Below are 15,074 nucleotides of genomic sequence, written 5' to 3'. Positions count from 1 at the left end.
TGTTGTTTATTTCTTCTGGTGTTGGCTGTCTGGAAAGCTGGGCATCTACTTCGGGTCACAGACGCCGAGAAATCTAGAACTCCTGGCGCGCCCAGACCCCTCTCTCTTCTGGGCGATGACCACCGACCCCCTCAAACCCGCACAGCACCTCTGAGGCGGGTACAGTCACCAAGGGTTAACCAAAATGAACGCTTGCGCCTGCGCCCCAGCACCTACAGGAACTCCCACAAACCTCCGGGGCACAGAGTGGGCGGGTGGCCTCGCACGTTTCCGGTTTTCCGGCTCCGGACTACATGTCCCATAGGCCACTGCGATCCAACCAATTTAGCCTGGAACTACACTTCCCAGAGGCCACCGGGGCAACTTCGCCTTGCGCTCTGACTATCCAGGATGTTGTGATTTTTAACCTGGCAGCGACCTTTGGATTTCTGTGAGGAAAATAAAATCAGCCCCCGGCCTCAGGCCGAGGGCTTGCAGACTCGGGCGAGCTCACGGGGTAAGTTGGACTCCTGTGAAGGAAAAGAGTGTGGGGAGCTGTGGGGGTGGGAGACTGAGTCCGCGGCCGCTGGCTGAGCGTGGAGTGGACGGGACACGCAGGACGGCGACAGAGCTCGTCCAGACCGGATCCGAAGCCTGTGTGTGTGCGCGGGAGCTGGGGGGCGGGGCGGAATTGGGAACGTCCGCGCCTGTGACAGGGACCCTGTGTCCCCAGGAAGACTGGGTGCGTGACCTGTGAAGCTGGCTTCTCTCCGCGGCGGGGTGCGCCGCGGTGACCGGTGTTCTGGGCTCCCGTTGCCTTCTGCACCCGTTTCCAAACAGCGACAGGGTCTGTCCCAAACAGGTGGCCCCCAAGCGAGCTCAGTTCTTGAAAGAAATTTCCCAGCAGGAAGGCTGGGAACTGGTCTGAAGATGGAAATTTTAGAGCTTGAAGTGTTTTCGGGGGGGTGGGGGGGACCGAGAAGATTGGTTGGGAAATCTCCCTCCTCCCAGATGGGGGGGTCTGTGGGTGCCAGTTACAGTTTGAGAAACGCGGCATTCCCGGGGCACTGACGACAGGTACTGCCTCCCATTCACTTCCATCCGGTTATATGTGTGAGGAAGGTTTGAGTTTGGCCTGGAGAGGGTTTTCTGAGTCCCCAAAAGGCCTTTTGTCTCCATGGTCTCTTTTTCCAATTCTGTCATTCTTTAAGAGACAGACCCTAACGCAAAGAAATAACTGCTGCCTAAGTAAGATTTAAGATTTAGGAAAATTTGTGTTTCTCTTTTGTACATAAATTATTGTTTTCGGAATATGAGAATATTTACTTTCTTTTGCCTGAAATATTCTCCGGAATTGTGACCTCTCTAGATCTTGTGAATGAGGTCCTGGGAGATTGTGCTTCCATTCCCTGTGACTGCTCATTCTCTATCTCTTCGTTAATTTCTTGTTCCCTTTGAACAAATCATTCAGATCCTCTTCTGTGCTCTCTTTCTAAGCATTGTGATGGTTTGGTGGAGAAATACAACTCTGAAGTTGGCTTTTAGAACTACTTTTTAGATTCTGATTTGGTAAGGAGGACACTTAGTATCTATGTTGCATGGCATGCTAGGTAACATTTTTGCCTGAGGCATCATTATCAAAGCTTAGCAAAGTAGAAATCAGTTTAATGATTTTAGTAAACATGACAAAGTCGTATTCTGGGTGAAGCTTCTAGAAGTGGCAATGTGATTGTAGATTGGAGCATATATAGGTTGCTCTGTGTCCTGAGAAACTTATTAGGTCTTCTTTGAGTTTTGACTGCAGAGTCTATTTCAGAATCATTAGGCCGTAAGATGCAGTGTGGTGTGCTGTTGAAGAGTATGAGTTTTGAATTTTCAATATCTGATTTTGAATCTTGGTTCTGCCACTTACTAGATGTTTGAGTTTGAACAATCTGTTTATGGATTCTTGTTTACATCTCTAAAATAGGATTGATAATAGTTTCTGCTTCATAAGGATATAAGGATAAGAATTTGAGGGGGGGGGCAATGCCAGGGATTGAACTCAGGGCTGCTTAACCACTGAGCCATATGCCCAGCCCTTTTTTAGTATTTTATTTAGAAACAGGATCTTGCTGAGTTGCTTGGGGCCTCACTAAATTACTGAGGCTGTCTTTGAACCTGTGACCCTCCTGCCCCAGCCTCTGGGGCTGCTGGGATTACAGGCATGTACCACCTCATCCAGCAGGATAAGATGTTTTAGTATGTGTAAAGTCCATTAAAACAGTGCCTGGAACATTATACATGTTCAGGAAATATTAACTGTTTATTAGTTAGTAATTCTGGATTATTCTCCTTCAGAATTCAGTAGCAACAGAAATAAACTCAATTGGCTAAAAAAAAGAAATTCTTAAAATGATATATTTGACATTATTTAAGAGCCTTCCAGGTGATCACAACCCACCTGTAAATGCATGTGGAATTGTATGTAGAAAATAAACAGACACACACACATATTTTTCTGGGGAGAAACATTGTGATTTTATTCTATTAACAAAGATACTATGCATCATAAAAATACTTTGAACCATTGATGTGCAAATACTTTAATATCTGATAATGATCTTGTATAAGTTCAGTGTAATGTAAATGGTTAGGTAAAATCATGTGATGAAATTAGATTCTGCCTTCATCACCACTCTGTATCCAGGGGAATGGCTTGATTTGCTGGAGTTTGAATCCTCTTGTTTTTCCTCAAAATTTTGCTTAATGGTAGTTGTGGCATGGTTTGGAAGCTAAAATGAAGAGACAAAAAAAGTTTATCAATTTACGTCATTGGGAATACTAAAGCCTCCTTTTCTTCTTTCAGCTCTGAGTTTCTCTGAAGAGGAACCCCATATTTCAAAAAGCATGGCCCAGGTAAGTTAGTATTTATTTTTAAAATAATGGGATTTTTAGATTACATAGCCATTTTCACTAATTAAGCTGAATTGATCTGCCTAAGAGAACACCATCTAATTGCTCATTGATTCTTCATTGAAAGAATGATGCCAAATAACTGTTTCCTCCTTACAACGTCCTCTGTTCTTCTAATCAGTGTTCATGAATTCATTGAACAAATAACTGTGCAGGAACTATATGATAAGTCTTTGTGGAAGGGCTATGATAAAATAATGAAGGAGTGAAATCCATGAGAGAATTATTGAGCTTACTCTGTCTTTGGTTTGGTGAGTTAGAGCTGTTGGCTTTACTAGTTCACATATCCAAAGATTCATAGTTTCCCTGAATCCTGATAAATTGGAATTTTTGTATTGATTGATCTCAATCTTAGTATGATGAGATCACATGCTCTTAAGGTTGACTGGGAACTTCACTTTGACATGAAAACATTCATATGGTTTTGCCAGGGGATGTTGAGGGTGATGCTAGGTTAGTCTTGTGTAATGGTAGCATACATCTGATTCTGAGTCATCTTCATAATAATCCACTGATTCAAGAACAGCAAAAAGTGTCAAGTGAGGAATCCTGTATAACAATACAAGTATATTTTCCTAAGTAGTAGGTTAATAGATTACAGATTGGGGAAACCCGAGACAGTCCAGTCTACATTTATAAATATGAAATAATTTGCTAGCTCTTTGTTGAGAGCCACAGCTGAAGGGGCCCCAGCAAACTTCTAGCTGCTAACTGATTGGCTCCTCTGTGGTGATGCTCACTGGGCTGTTTCCCCGCCCTTTCAGACCATGGAGCTGCTCATTGGGGGACTTTTTTTGGCTCCGCCCATGCAACCCAGCCAATCTGCCTCAAGAGCAGGAGGAGTGGGGGAGGTGGAGAGGCTTGTGGGAAGCCCGTGGTGGCAGTTGGGCTCTGAAGGTTTTCCTGAGGAGCTGTGTGGTGTGGTGTGTGTGTTCTAAAAATAAAGTTTGTTTCTTTTGACAAGTGGCTCCTGAATTGTGCCCAGCCAGACTGTGGCATTTGGTGGCCCGTACGGGGAACGACTGAGGGTAAGTGATAAGGTAAACTGCTCGCCCCTGAGGGCAGGGCGAGAGGATGGGTAGCCATTTTAAGATTCTTCTTTTGTTTTATTTCGCTTTTGTTTTAAGTTGCCTGTCTCTGGAGATGAGTGAGATGGAAGAAAAACCGCTCACATCTGAGGACAAACTATTTGCGTCTGAGGAACAGATAGGGAGAAAGGACGGATGGACATTTCAGGAGGATAGAAAGGCTGATATAATGATTTTGTGTTGTTCCATTTTTGTTTCATTCTGTCTCGGCTTTGTTTGGCGTCATCTTGTTGGGTTGTATTATAGTAGAAATATGGGATCAGAAATTAGTAAAAAACAAACCGAAAGAGTGTTAAGTAAATTTTTAGAGGAAGGAGGCATCCCAGTAAAATCAAGAGCAGTCAGGGCATACGTTGATACAATACAAAAATGTAGCCCATGGCTTTTTAAGGAGGAGTTGTTAAATATATCACAATGGAACCATCATGGTGAAGATTTAAAAAGAATAGAAAAGAAAAGCCCAGGGACTCTGCCAGTTGGCACATTGCCATTGTGAACATTCGTATCTTGTTTGCTTAGTCCAAAGCCTTCAGTTCAGACAATGGTAGAGGAAGGAGAAGACATATTGATTCAAGTAAAAGAGAAGGTCTCTCGAGCTAGTCAGACAGAGGAAGAAAGTTTAGAGCAGAAAAAGCCATCAGGGGAAAAGTTACAACAGGAGACTGCTACTAACACCTTTCTATCACCAGAGGGTGTAAGTGTCCAACCAACAGCGCCACCTCTACAGGAGACTACTACTAACACCTTTCTATCACCAGAGGGCGTAAGTGTCCAACCAACAGCGCCACCTCCATATGCTGGGAGGCTCCCAACCCCCGCAGTTGATAGTTGGAATCCTGAGACAGGATCTCAAATATTAACATGCCCTGTATTTGAGCAGGCAGGAGGGCAGTGAATTCACCATGCTTTAAATTTCAAAAAAGTGAAGCAGCTAAAAGAGGCTGTAACAACCTATGATCCTCAAGCACCCTTCACTGTAAGCATGGCCCCTTCGGCTGTGGCTCTCAACAATTCTTATCTATAGATGAGTTGTCTTTTATGTCCTCATGGAAAACTTTTATTTCAACAGAAGGAAAAGTACTTTTGATTTGACAGAGTGATCTTGAAGCGTAAAGAATTAACAAATTTTGTAATGCCTACTTTTTAAATAGAAATTTACTTGAAAGAAAAAAAAACATAGTTTTTTTCTCTTAAAGGTAGAGACTAATAGTTCTTGAGATTCTATTAGTTGGTACCTAGCAAGCAGTGTCTTTGTTGTGCTATATCATATGACAGGGGAAATTGTATTATTTTATTCATTTCCCTGTAGGTCTAGAGAATTGAAGTATCTACAACATATAGAAAATTTTGTCTGTGGCAATAAGATTCTTCTACAATATACTGATACTTTGCTTCCCATACAATTCCCATATCATAGGCTTCCAGATCACTCAATTGCTATATTATTGTTCTCTTACAACACTGAAACTGAGAAATAACTTCTTTAATTTCACCAGATTTATATGAGTTTGCAGTTTCAGGAATCAGTGACATTCAGGGATGTGGCCATTGCTTTCTCTCAGCAAGAGTGGCAAAGTCTAGATTCTTCTCAGAGAGACTTGTACAGAGATGTGATGTTGGAGAACTATAGGAATTTGGTCTCACTGGGTAAGTTTACCTCTCTTAAATAACTTAAAATGTATTCCCTGAAACTTTGTCCATTATAAATTTTAGGGCTGTCTTAAGTGAACACAATTGATTCTCCATGATCCCAAAGAGTCTAGCTTTGTTAGGCTAGAAAGGATGAAACAAGATTAGAATTCCATTATGGTATAAACACTGACAGAGAGGCCAGGTTTCCTATTGTGTTTATGCTCAAAATTGCTATAAATAAATACTCTATTAAAGTCTGACCCATATATAGGCAGAACAGCTAGACAAAGAGTCCTGATATTTTTCAAATATCTGAAGAGCCTGTACAAATGGTGGATTGTATAAACCGGAATCATTTAAAACAATTTACCTTATTTTATTTCTTAGAACATAATTAATCTGATTGTATAGATAAAATGAATATCTCCTCAACTTTGTATTTAAGATTAAATGACTATCTTATAGATGGAAATGACTCAGGAAACTTTTTTTTTTCCTCAGCAAAATGACCATTGTAATGTGAATAGTTTATGCTGTGCTTATCATGTATGAGTCACTATTGTAGAATCTTTAATAGATACTTATATTAACTGATTTTTATCCTTAGGATCACCTTTAAGACAGGTACTATTTTTACAGTCATTTTAAATGACAGTGCTCTTTAAGTAAATTACATACTACTTAATAAGATCACATGGCTGATAAGTAGCAAAAGTAAAATTGAACCCAGGCACTTTGTTTCTGCATTCTGTGTTCTCAGTTGCATAGTCATACTTTCTGTTAAAGACACAGAAGATAAATATGTAGATAAGTAGGTATGTAGATAGATACATAGATTTCATTTAAAATAAAACCATTTCCCTGCCTGTCTGGTTACTTGAACTCCTTTTCCCTTTTTTGAAGTATTTATCAAAATTGTTTTAGCCTTTATTAAAAATTAACCAAAGCTCAAGGTATTTTTTTTTTTTTTTAATTTTTTTTAAATGTTTATTTTTTAGTTCTCGGCAGACACAACATCTTTGTTTGTATGTGGTGCTGAGGATCGAACCCGGGCCGCACGCATGCCAGGCGAGCGCGCTACCGCTTGAGCCACATCCCCAGCCCCGGTATTTTTGAATTAATATTTTTCTTTGCTTTATTATTTGGCATGCTTATTTATAAGCAGGGCATTCTCTTTCTAAACCACATGTGATTACCTTATTGGAACAATGGAAGGATCCATGGGAGACAGGGAGGAAAGATAAAAGAAGACGATGTGCAGGTAAGAGTGAGTCAGGTGTGGAAACCATCACTGTTGGAAACAGCCCAGGTGGTCAGGGAGGAGGCATATCCCTAGGGTGGTTGGAAGTTTTCCTTCAAAGACCTGTGTGGAAAAGGCCTGAGACTTGGGGAAGAAATAGATATCTCACCAAACTTTCCAAAGGAGCCTCATGTTTACCCATTTTAACCCTTATTTGCCTTCTCTTATTTCTCTCTCATTTTATTTGAGGTTTACATTCTTTCCTAGTATAATTTTTCATCTGTATTTTGAATTTGCATCCAGCTTGTCTTTTACATTTAGATTTATTTATATATCCTGAGGTAGTAATATTGGATCAGGCCCAAGAACGAGAAGTAAGGGCTCAAGCCATTTGATTATGTAGAACATCTTAAGTAGGGTGAACAAATACCTTGAGGTAGGAATGAGCTCTGTCAGGAGCAATAAGTGATAGCAGATTAATAGGGAAGAATAAGAATAAAAAAGGAAGCTAGAGGAGGAGCCAGGTTCTATATAGTTTTTTAATTAATTGTCAAGTATTTGAATTATTTCTCTAAAAGTGACTAGTGGCTATGATCTAATTTATGTTTATCTAATTTTTAAATTTTAAAAATTTCTGTGATATATGAAATAGATACTAGAAAAACACATTAAAATATACAGTTTGATGAGTTATTATAATGGTTCAGAAGATTAAACATTTATAAAAAAATAATGTCAGCCTTCCAGAAAAGTTAAAAAATTATACAAAGATTTTTCATATATCCCTCTCCAAATGAGGAAATAAAATTTTCCTACTATTGCTTAAGTCTTTCACATGCCTCTGTCGAATTATAAACCCTTTTCCTCCCTCCCTAATTAACCATTTAGCCACTTCAAACTTTTCTAGGTATCCCATATCTCCCACTTTCACACGTTCTTCTCAAATTAGCCTACTAAACATTTTGTTGATTACCTATTGGGGTTTTTGGGTTCTTGGGTTTGTCAAGTAATTTCACACTGCTCTCTTTTCTTTTTCCTGCACAAATATGTAGACCACATAAACCTCAGCTGTATTATCTTGCATCCTCCCACTAATAAAGAGTTTTTAAGAGTACCTTTCCCCGTAGTTTGGGGGTATATGTTGTGTATAGATTTTTTTGTAGTTTTGCTCTATTGTTTGCTTTGTTTTATGGAAGTTATTTGGTTAAATTAAAAAACAGTCCTAGTACTTCCACCTTAATTCTAATTTCTATTTTAGATAATTGCTGTGGATGTTTGTAGAGGGTAGTCTGAATGGGGACAAGAGTAGTAGAAACTGTGGGTGATAGCATTTGGTTTAGAACATGAATGGTTCCAAAATGGTGAGAAGGTATAGTTTTCATGATATGATATGGAGGCAAAGATGGAAATCAACAGGTTCTGGCTTAAGAAGCTGAAAGGGTAACAGTTGCCTGAGATGATAATGAGAAAGTAGATCTAAAGATACCTGCTTTACCTATGTTAATTTGGAGATGATTACTAATCATCCAGTGAGAGATGCTGAGTAGGCTGTTGAATATGCAGTTCCAGAATTCAGGGAACATTTAGGCTCATGTACAAAAAAAAAAAAAAGAAAGAAAAAAGAAAAAGAAAGATTTATTGGCATATGGCTAGTATTTAAGGCCATAGTACTGGATGAGGTGATCTGGAGGGCCAGAACCCCTGAGAGTATAATAATTCTTGTGAGGCTTTTGGTTCAGAAAAGATGAAACAGGCAGGTAAAATCATGTTCTGAAGTTCTGGGGGGAAAGTATTCAATCCAACATACCTTGTATCTTAGCAGACTACTTATATTGCTTTGAGCATATTTTGTTTTAGTTACATATCATATTTGTATCTCCTAACATATGGGAATATTATACTATTCTTAAAGGTGTAGGATTTTGGTTTGTTTTAGCATTTTGCCAACTAAATTAAAAACTACATAAAAAGGTGAAAGAATAATACAATGCCCATCCTTAAAATCTTCATCTAGATTCACACTTTGCTGTATACCTTATATGTATAAAACTTTAGCTATATTATTTAAGTAAGCTTCACAGATTGTAACACTTTATCCTTAAATACTAAGAATAAGGATATTATTCTCCCTAAACTCCCACATCCCCAGTCCCCACACGTGATGTTTCACTGGCAGTACCCACCAAAGGATCATCTTAGGCTCAATTAAGACTAAGGTGGTCTTTGGTGTTTTGGCTCATTCTTTTAGATCACACAAGAGGAACTCCAGCTTGCCAACACAGCAGCATCAACTGTTCCTCTTAGTATGAATCCTCGGAGTGTTTCATGCAGGATACACTCACAGTCATCCAAAAAGTAAGGTGCAAAGAAGTGAGGTACACATCAGGCAGGTTTGGGAGTTGCCATGACTTAAAGAAGATATATTTCACAGAATTTAGTATCTGTAACAATGCCATAGGTATAGTCTCCAGGGTCCTCACAAGAGACATGTAATTTAGAAGAGATCTACATTCAGGGAAGCTCAGAATATGGATTGGTCTTTGTATCATAAGTATTCATTTTTCATTGTCATTGATTTTATAATTCAAAATAATTATTTGCATATTATTTTTGTCATTAGATTTGTTATTGTTTTTACCAGAGCTCCAAATTAAGTCATCTTTTTTTTTGGACAAACTCATGAAACTCAATTTTTATGCTACTTTATTTAGATATGATTGGCATACAAAAAAAGCTGTACATATTGAATATAATTTGATGAGTTTGGAAACCCATCAATCTTAGAAATTATTCTTCCTTTTTAGATTAAGATGACTGAGTCTCACTTTGTACTTCTGCCTCATTCTGGAAATTTATCTGTTCCATCAAGGATTTCCTGATTCATATTAATGGATTATCATTGAACTATTATTATAATACTATCTCTTAATTTTGCTCTAATTTCATTTCTTTTGTTCAGAGATTTGTTTGCAATCAGTTAATTACTACTGTGTGCTTATAGTTCAGTCCTGAATGAAAGATGTGTTGGGCCTGAATTGAGGAATGTATTACTAGTTATCTGTTGCTTCACAACAAATTACCACAAATGCACTAGCTTAACATTAAATTCATATATTATCACATAGTTTTACAAGTCAGAAGTCAGCACAGATTGGCTAAATCAAGGTATCAGTCATAGCTGCTATCATTTGGTACTCAGGGGTCTCTTCCAGGCTCACTGGTTGTTGGCAGAATTTATTTCCTTGTGGCCCCTTCCACCTTTATTTAAGCCAAGAGCTAGTAAGGCTTCTCCTTTTTACACTTTAAATATTTCTTACTTCCCCTTCTGCTGAATCTCTCTGAGCCTCTGTTGTCCTCAGCCAGGAGAAAACTCTAACAAATGTTAAGAGTTTAAGTATCCTTAAATCAACCGATTAGTAGCCTTATTTATAGACCTTTTACCAGGTGGCACAATGTATTCATGGGCCTGATGAGCGGACAAAGATCATGAGGACAAAAATATTCTTTACTACAGAGGTGTTTGGGAAAAATAAATTAAAATCATAACAGAAAAATCTTAAGTATAGAATCAGAAACTAGTAGGAAGTCAAGAAATGAAGTTTTGGATAAAAAAAAGAAAGACATGGACATCCTTAGACAAGGCCAGCAGTTTTTTAGTATTCCTGGTAAAGTGACATTTTACCTATGTAGGATGAGAAAGATCCAGTCGGCAAACAACACATGCCAAAGAACTTTGGGGAGATGGTGCTACCTGCTCATAGAACCAAAAGATGAGAAAATTTGTGTCACATTCTAGGTGCTGAAAGGAGGAAGTGAAGTAAATAGGGAACAAAGGGAGCTGTGGCTTCATGGGAGGCCTGACATGTAAACAGGGACTGCATTATTTATAAAAAGGCATATGGGTTTAATCTAAATGTAGAAAGAAACTATGAGAGGATGAAATATGGGTTATAAAAGTTTCATCTGTATCAGAAACATTTGTTAGAAATGTTAAAAATATCAATGCCCAAGAACTTCTCTGTATATCCTGATTCAGGGCTCTAGATAGTGCTTGAACATTAGTTTAGTTTAGTTTTGTTTTTTTAACAAGCCCTTTGAAGATTTTGATCTATACCTAAATATCAGAAATGAAACATTTCACTAATCACTAATCTTACTATGAACTCCCATTAACTCTGCATTTTTTTCTTTTTGAATTTTATAGTAATTATTATCTAAGCTATTTATTTATTTTTTATTTTTTTAAGCTGTTTATTTCTAGTTTTTTTTTCAATTTTTATTTTCTCTTTCATAGAAATTATTTTTTCTTATTTGGAAAAAGAAACTTTTTGGTTTTTTAAAATTTCTTTCAGATTTGCAGTTGGAGAAGGAAATAGTCAGCCTTGAAGAAATTCCCCCTTATGAAAAATGTACATCTTTTGCTCTACATCAAAGAGTTCTTAGTAGAGAGCAACCATGTGAATGTCAAGAATATGGGAAGACTTTCTGTCAAGGCTCAAAGCCTGTTCCACACAAGAAAATACATTGTAGTGAAAACCCCTACAAATATAAAGAATGTGGGAAGAGCTTTAGTAGTGGACATCAACTCACTATGCATGAGAGATTGCACGTTGGTGAGAAATCCTATGAACGTAAGGAATGTGAGAAGAGCTTTAGTCCTTTTTCATACCTTATTCAACATCAAAAAACTCACATTGTTGAGAAACCCTATGAATGTAAGGAATGTGGGAAGACTTTCATTAGGGAATCAGCCTTTGTTAAACATGGGAGAATTCACACTGCTGAGAAACCTCATGAATGTAAGGAATGCGGAAGGACTTTTAACAGTAGCCATCAATTTATTGTACATCAGCGTATCCATATTGGTAAGAAACCGCATGAATGTAGGGCATGTGGAAAGGCTTTTTACAGTGGCTCATATCTTGTTCAACATCAAAGAATCCATAATGGTGAGAAACCCTATGAATGTGAGAAATGTGGGAAAGTTTTTACAGCATATGGAAAACTTATTAGGCATCAGAATATTCACACTGGTGAAAAACCTTTCGTATGTAAGGAGTGTGGAAAGGCCTTTAGGCTTAATTCTTTTCTTAATGCACATCAGCGAATTCATGCAGCCGTAAAACCCTATAAGTGTAAGGAATGTGGGAAAACCTTTAGTCTTGCCTCATATCTTGTTCAACATGAAAGACTTCATACTGGTGAGAAGCCCTATGAGTGTAAGGAATGTGGGAAGGCCTTTAGTACCTTTTCATACCTTGTTCAACATCAGCGAATTCATACTGGTGAAAAACCTTATGAATGTAAAGAATGTGGGAAGGCCTTTGCTACTAGCTCATCCCTTGTTCAGCATCAGCGAATTCATACTGGTGAAAAACCCTATGAATGTAAGGAATGTGGAAAGGCCTTTACTGTGTATGGACAACTTACTCGACATCAAAGTACTCATACTGGTGAGAAACCCTTTGAATGTAAGGAGTGTGGAAAGGCCTTTAGGCTTAGTTCTTTTCTTAATGCACATCAGCGAATTCATGCAGCAGTAAAGCCCTATGAGTGTAAGGAATGTGGGAAAGCCTTTAGTCGTGCCTCATATCTTATTCAACATGAAAGACTTCATACTGGTGAGAAGCCCTATGAGTGTAAGGAATGTGGGAAGGCATTTAGTTCTAGCTCATACCTCATTAAACATCAAAGAATTCATACTGGTGAGAAACCCTATGAATGTAACAGATGTGGGAAAACCTTTACTGCTTATGCTCAACTTGTTGGACATCAGAGTGTTCATACTGGTGAGAAACCCTTTGAATGTAAGGAATGTGGGAAGGCCTTTAGGCTTAGCTCTTTTCTTAATGCACATCAGCGATTTCATGCAGGGGTAAAGCCCTATGAGTGTAAGGAATGTGGGAAAGCCTTTAGTCGTGCCTCATATCTTGTTCAACATCAAAGAATTCATACTGGTGAGAAACCCTATGAGTGTAAGGAATGTGGCAAGGCCTATAGTACTGGCTCATACCTTGTTCAGCATCAGAGAATTCATGCTGTTGAAAAACCCTTTAAATGTAATGAATGTGGCAAGGTCTTGATTAGTCACCGTCAACTTACTGTGCATCAAAGGGTTCATACTGGTGAGAAACCCTATGAATGTAAGGAATGTGGCAAGGCCTTTAGAGTGCATGTACATCTTACACAGCATCAGAAAATTCATATTGATATGAAGCCCTATGAATGTAAGGAATGTGGAAAGACTTTTAGTCGGGCCTCGTACCTCATACAACATGAGAGAACTCATACTGGTGAGAAGCCCTATGAGTGTAAGGAATGTGGGAAGGCCTTTAGTACCTTTTCATACCTTGTTCAACATCAGCGAATTCATACTGGTGAAAAACCTTATGAATGTAAAGAATGTGGAAAGGCCTTTGCTACTAGCTCATCCCTTGTTAAACATAAGAGAATTCATACTGGTGAAAAACCCTATGAATGCAGAGAATGTGGAAAGGCCTTTGCTGTGTATGGACACCTTACTCGACATCAGAGTGTTCATACTGGTGAGAAACCCTTTGAATGTAAGGAGTGTGGAAAGGCCTTTAGACTGAATTCATTTCTTACTGAACATCACAGGATACATACTGGTGAGAAGCCCTTTCAATGTAAAAAATGTGGGAAGGCCTTTAGGCATAGTTCAGCCCTTAAAGCACATCAGAGAAAGCATATGGATGTACAATCCTAAGAATTTCAGAAATATGGGGATCTTTTTTCTTTCTTTCCTTTTTTTGGTACTGGGAATTGAACTTGGGGACCCTCCACCACTGAGCTACATCCCCAGCCCTATTTTGCATTTTACTTAGAGATAGGGTCTCACTGAATTGCTAAGCACCTTGATGTTGCTGAGGCTGGTTTTGAACTCACAATCCTCCTACCTCAGCCTCCTGAGCTGCTGGGATTACAGGTGTATGCTACTACACCCATCGGAAGTCTTTTTTATATATGGTTCATTGTTCAGTATACTGGTAAGAAACTTTTGAAGTAAAGAATGTTGGTAGACCTTTTTAAAATATTCTCATCTTTCTTAACAGATGCTCCTTGACTTGCAATGAGATTATGTCCCAATAAACAGATAGAAAACACATTTAGTGTAGTATAACTAATCTACCAAACACCATAGTTTAGCCAAACATACTTTAACCTTTTTCAGAACAATTACATTAATTTGTAGGCAAATCATCTAACACAAAGCCTGTGTCATAATAAAATGTTGAATATATCAGTAATTTATTGAAAAAAATCAAAATTTGAAGTACAGTTTCTAATGAATACATATCACTTTCACATCATCCAAAAGTCAAAAGATTGTTAAGTCAAACCATCATTAAGTCAGGGACCCTCTGTTTTAGAGAATTCATAATGTAATTCAGAAAATAGGAAAGCTTCCATTTGTCTTTCTTGTGTTTACAGTATCAGAATTGGTGGACAATTGAGGAAAGGTGGGAAACATTAATACTTAGTTCTCACAGCTTGGATATTCTGAAATTTTGTATGCTGTATTCTAATATAACTGAATGAATAAGAATACGTGAATAAAACCTCCCTGTAACTCTGAAGCCATTGTTGAACTTTAGGTAATTCATCTTGGTTTTTAAAAACTATTTCATGTAATACAGTGAAAGCCTTTAGCAACATGTTAACTATCATCATCATTCCACAGGCCTGTTGATAATACACTCATACTTATCACCTCAAGGCATTGTTTTAAAGTGTTGATAATAAAGCCTACGTTCTTGTAAAAACCTGTGCTCAATAATAGTTTTGTTTGGTTGGTTGGGTGGGTTTTTTTTTTTTTTGGTACCTGGGATTGAACTCAGGGAAGCTTAACCACTGAGCCACATCTACTGCCCTTTTATTTTTTATTTTGGGACAGGGTCTGGCTAAGTTGCTTGGAGCCTTGATAACTTGCTGAAGTTGCTTAGAATTTTCAATCCTCCTGCCTCAGCCTCCTGAGCCACTGGGATTATAGGCGTGTGCCACTGAACCTGGTTCTTTTGATTTTTTTTTTTAATAAATAAAGTGAAAATTTGAGAGTTAACCCCTAAAGATATAATTAATCGATAAATGCCTCTGTATCCACTCATCCATTTTAGATAAATCTTTCCAGATAAAACAGAAAGAAAGAACAGGAGAGGTGA

General features: G+C 38.2%; 1 protein-coding gene across 10 annotated transcripts in view; it reads left to right on the top strand.

Moving 5' to 3' along the window:
* Positions 1-352: 352 nt before the first annotated feature.
* Znf30 (zinc finger protein 30) overlaps positions 353-15,074 on the top strand; it is a 29,476-nt gene continuing 14,754 nt past the window's right edge. Inside the window, exons 1-7 of one of the 10 annotated variants that reach the window (XM_058580456.1) lie at positions 353-496; positions 2,828-2,877; positions 3,899-3,962; positions 4,062-4,785; positions 5,537-5,669; positions 6,817-6,915; positions 11,247-14,678. In XM_058580456.1, the coding sequence (XP_058436439.1) occupies positions 4,564-4,785; positions 5,537-5,669; positions 6,817-6,915; positions 11,247-13,621 (2,829 nt within the window). In that variant the 5' untranslated portion in view covers positions 353-496; positions 2,828-2,877; positions 3,899-3,962; positions 4,062-4,563 and the 3' untranslated portion in view covers positions 13,622-14,678. The other 9 variants (XM_058580455.1, XM_058580453.1, XM_046447922.2 and 6 more) reach the window with 9 other exon arrangements.

Source organism: Marmota monax, unplaced genomic scaffold (assembly GCF_021218885.2).
Source record: "Marmota monax isolate L192 unplaced genomic scaffold, Marmota_monax_Labrador192_F-V1.1 WCK01_AAM20220418_F8-fsc00101, whole genome shotgun sequence".
Classification (NCBI taxonomy): Eukaryota; Metazoa; Chordata; class Mammalia; order Rodentia; family Sciuridae; genus Marmota; species Marmota monax.
Note: the sequence above shows the minus strand (reverse complement) of the source record. Positions and strands in the feature narration are given on the sequence as shown.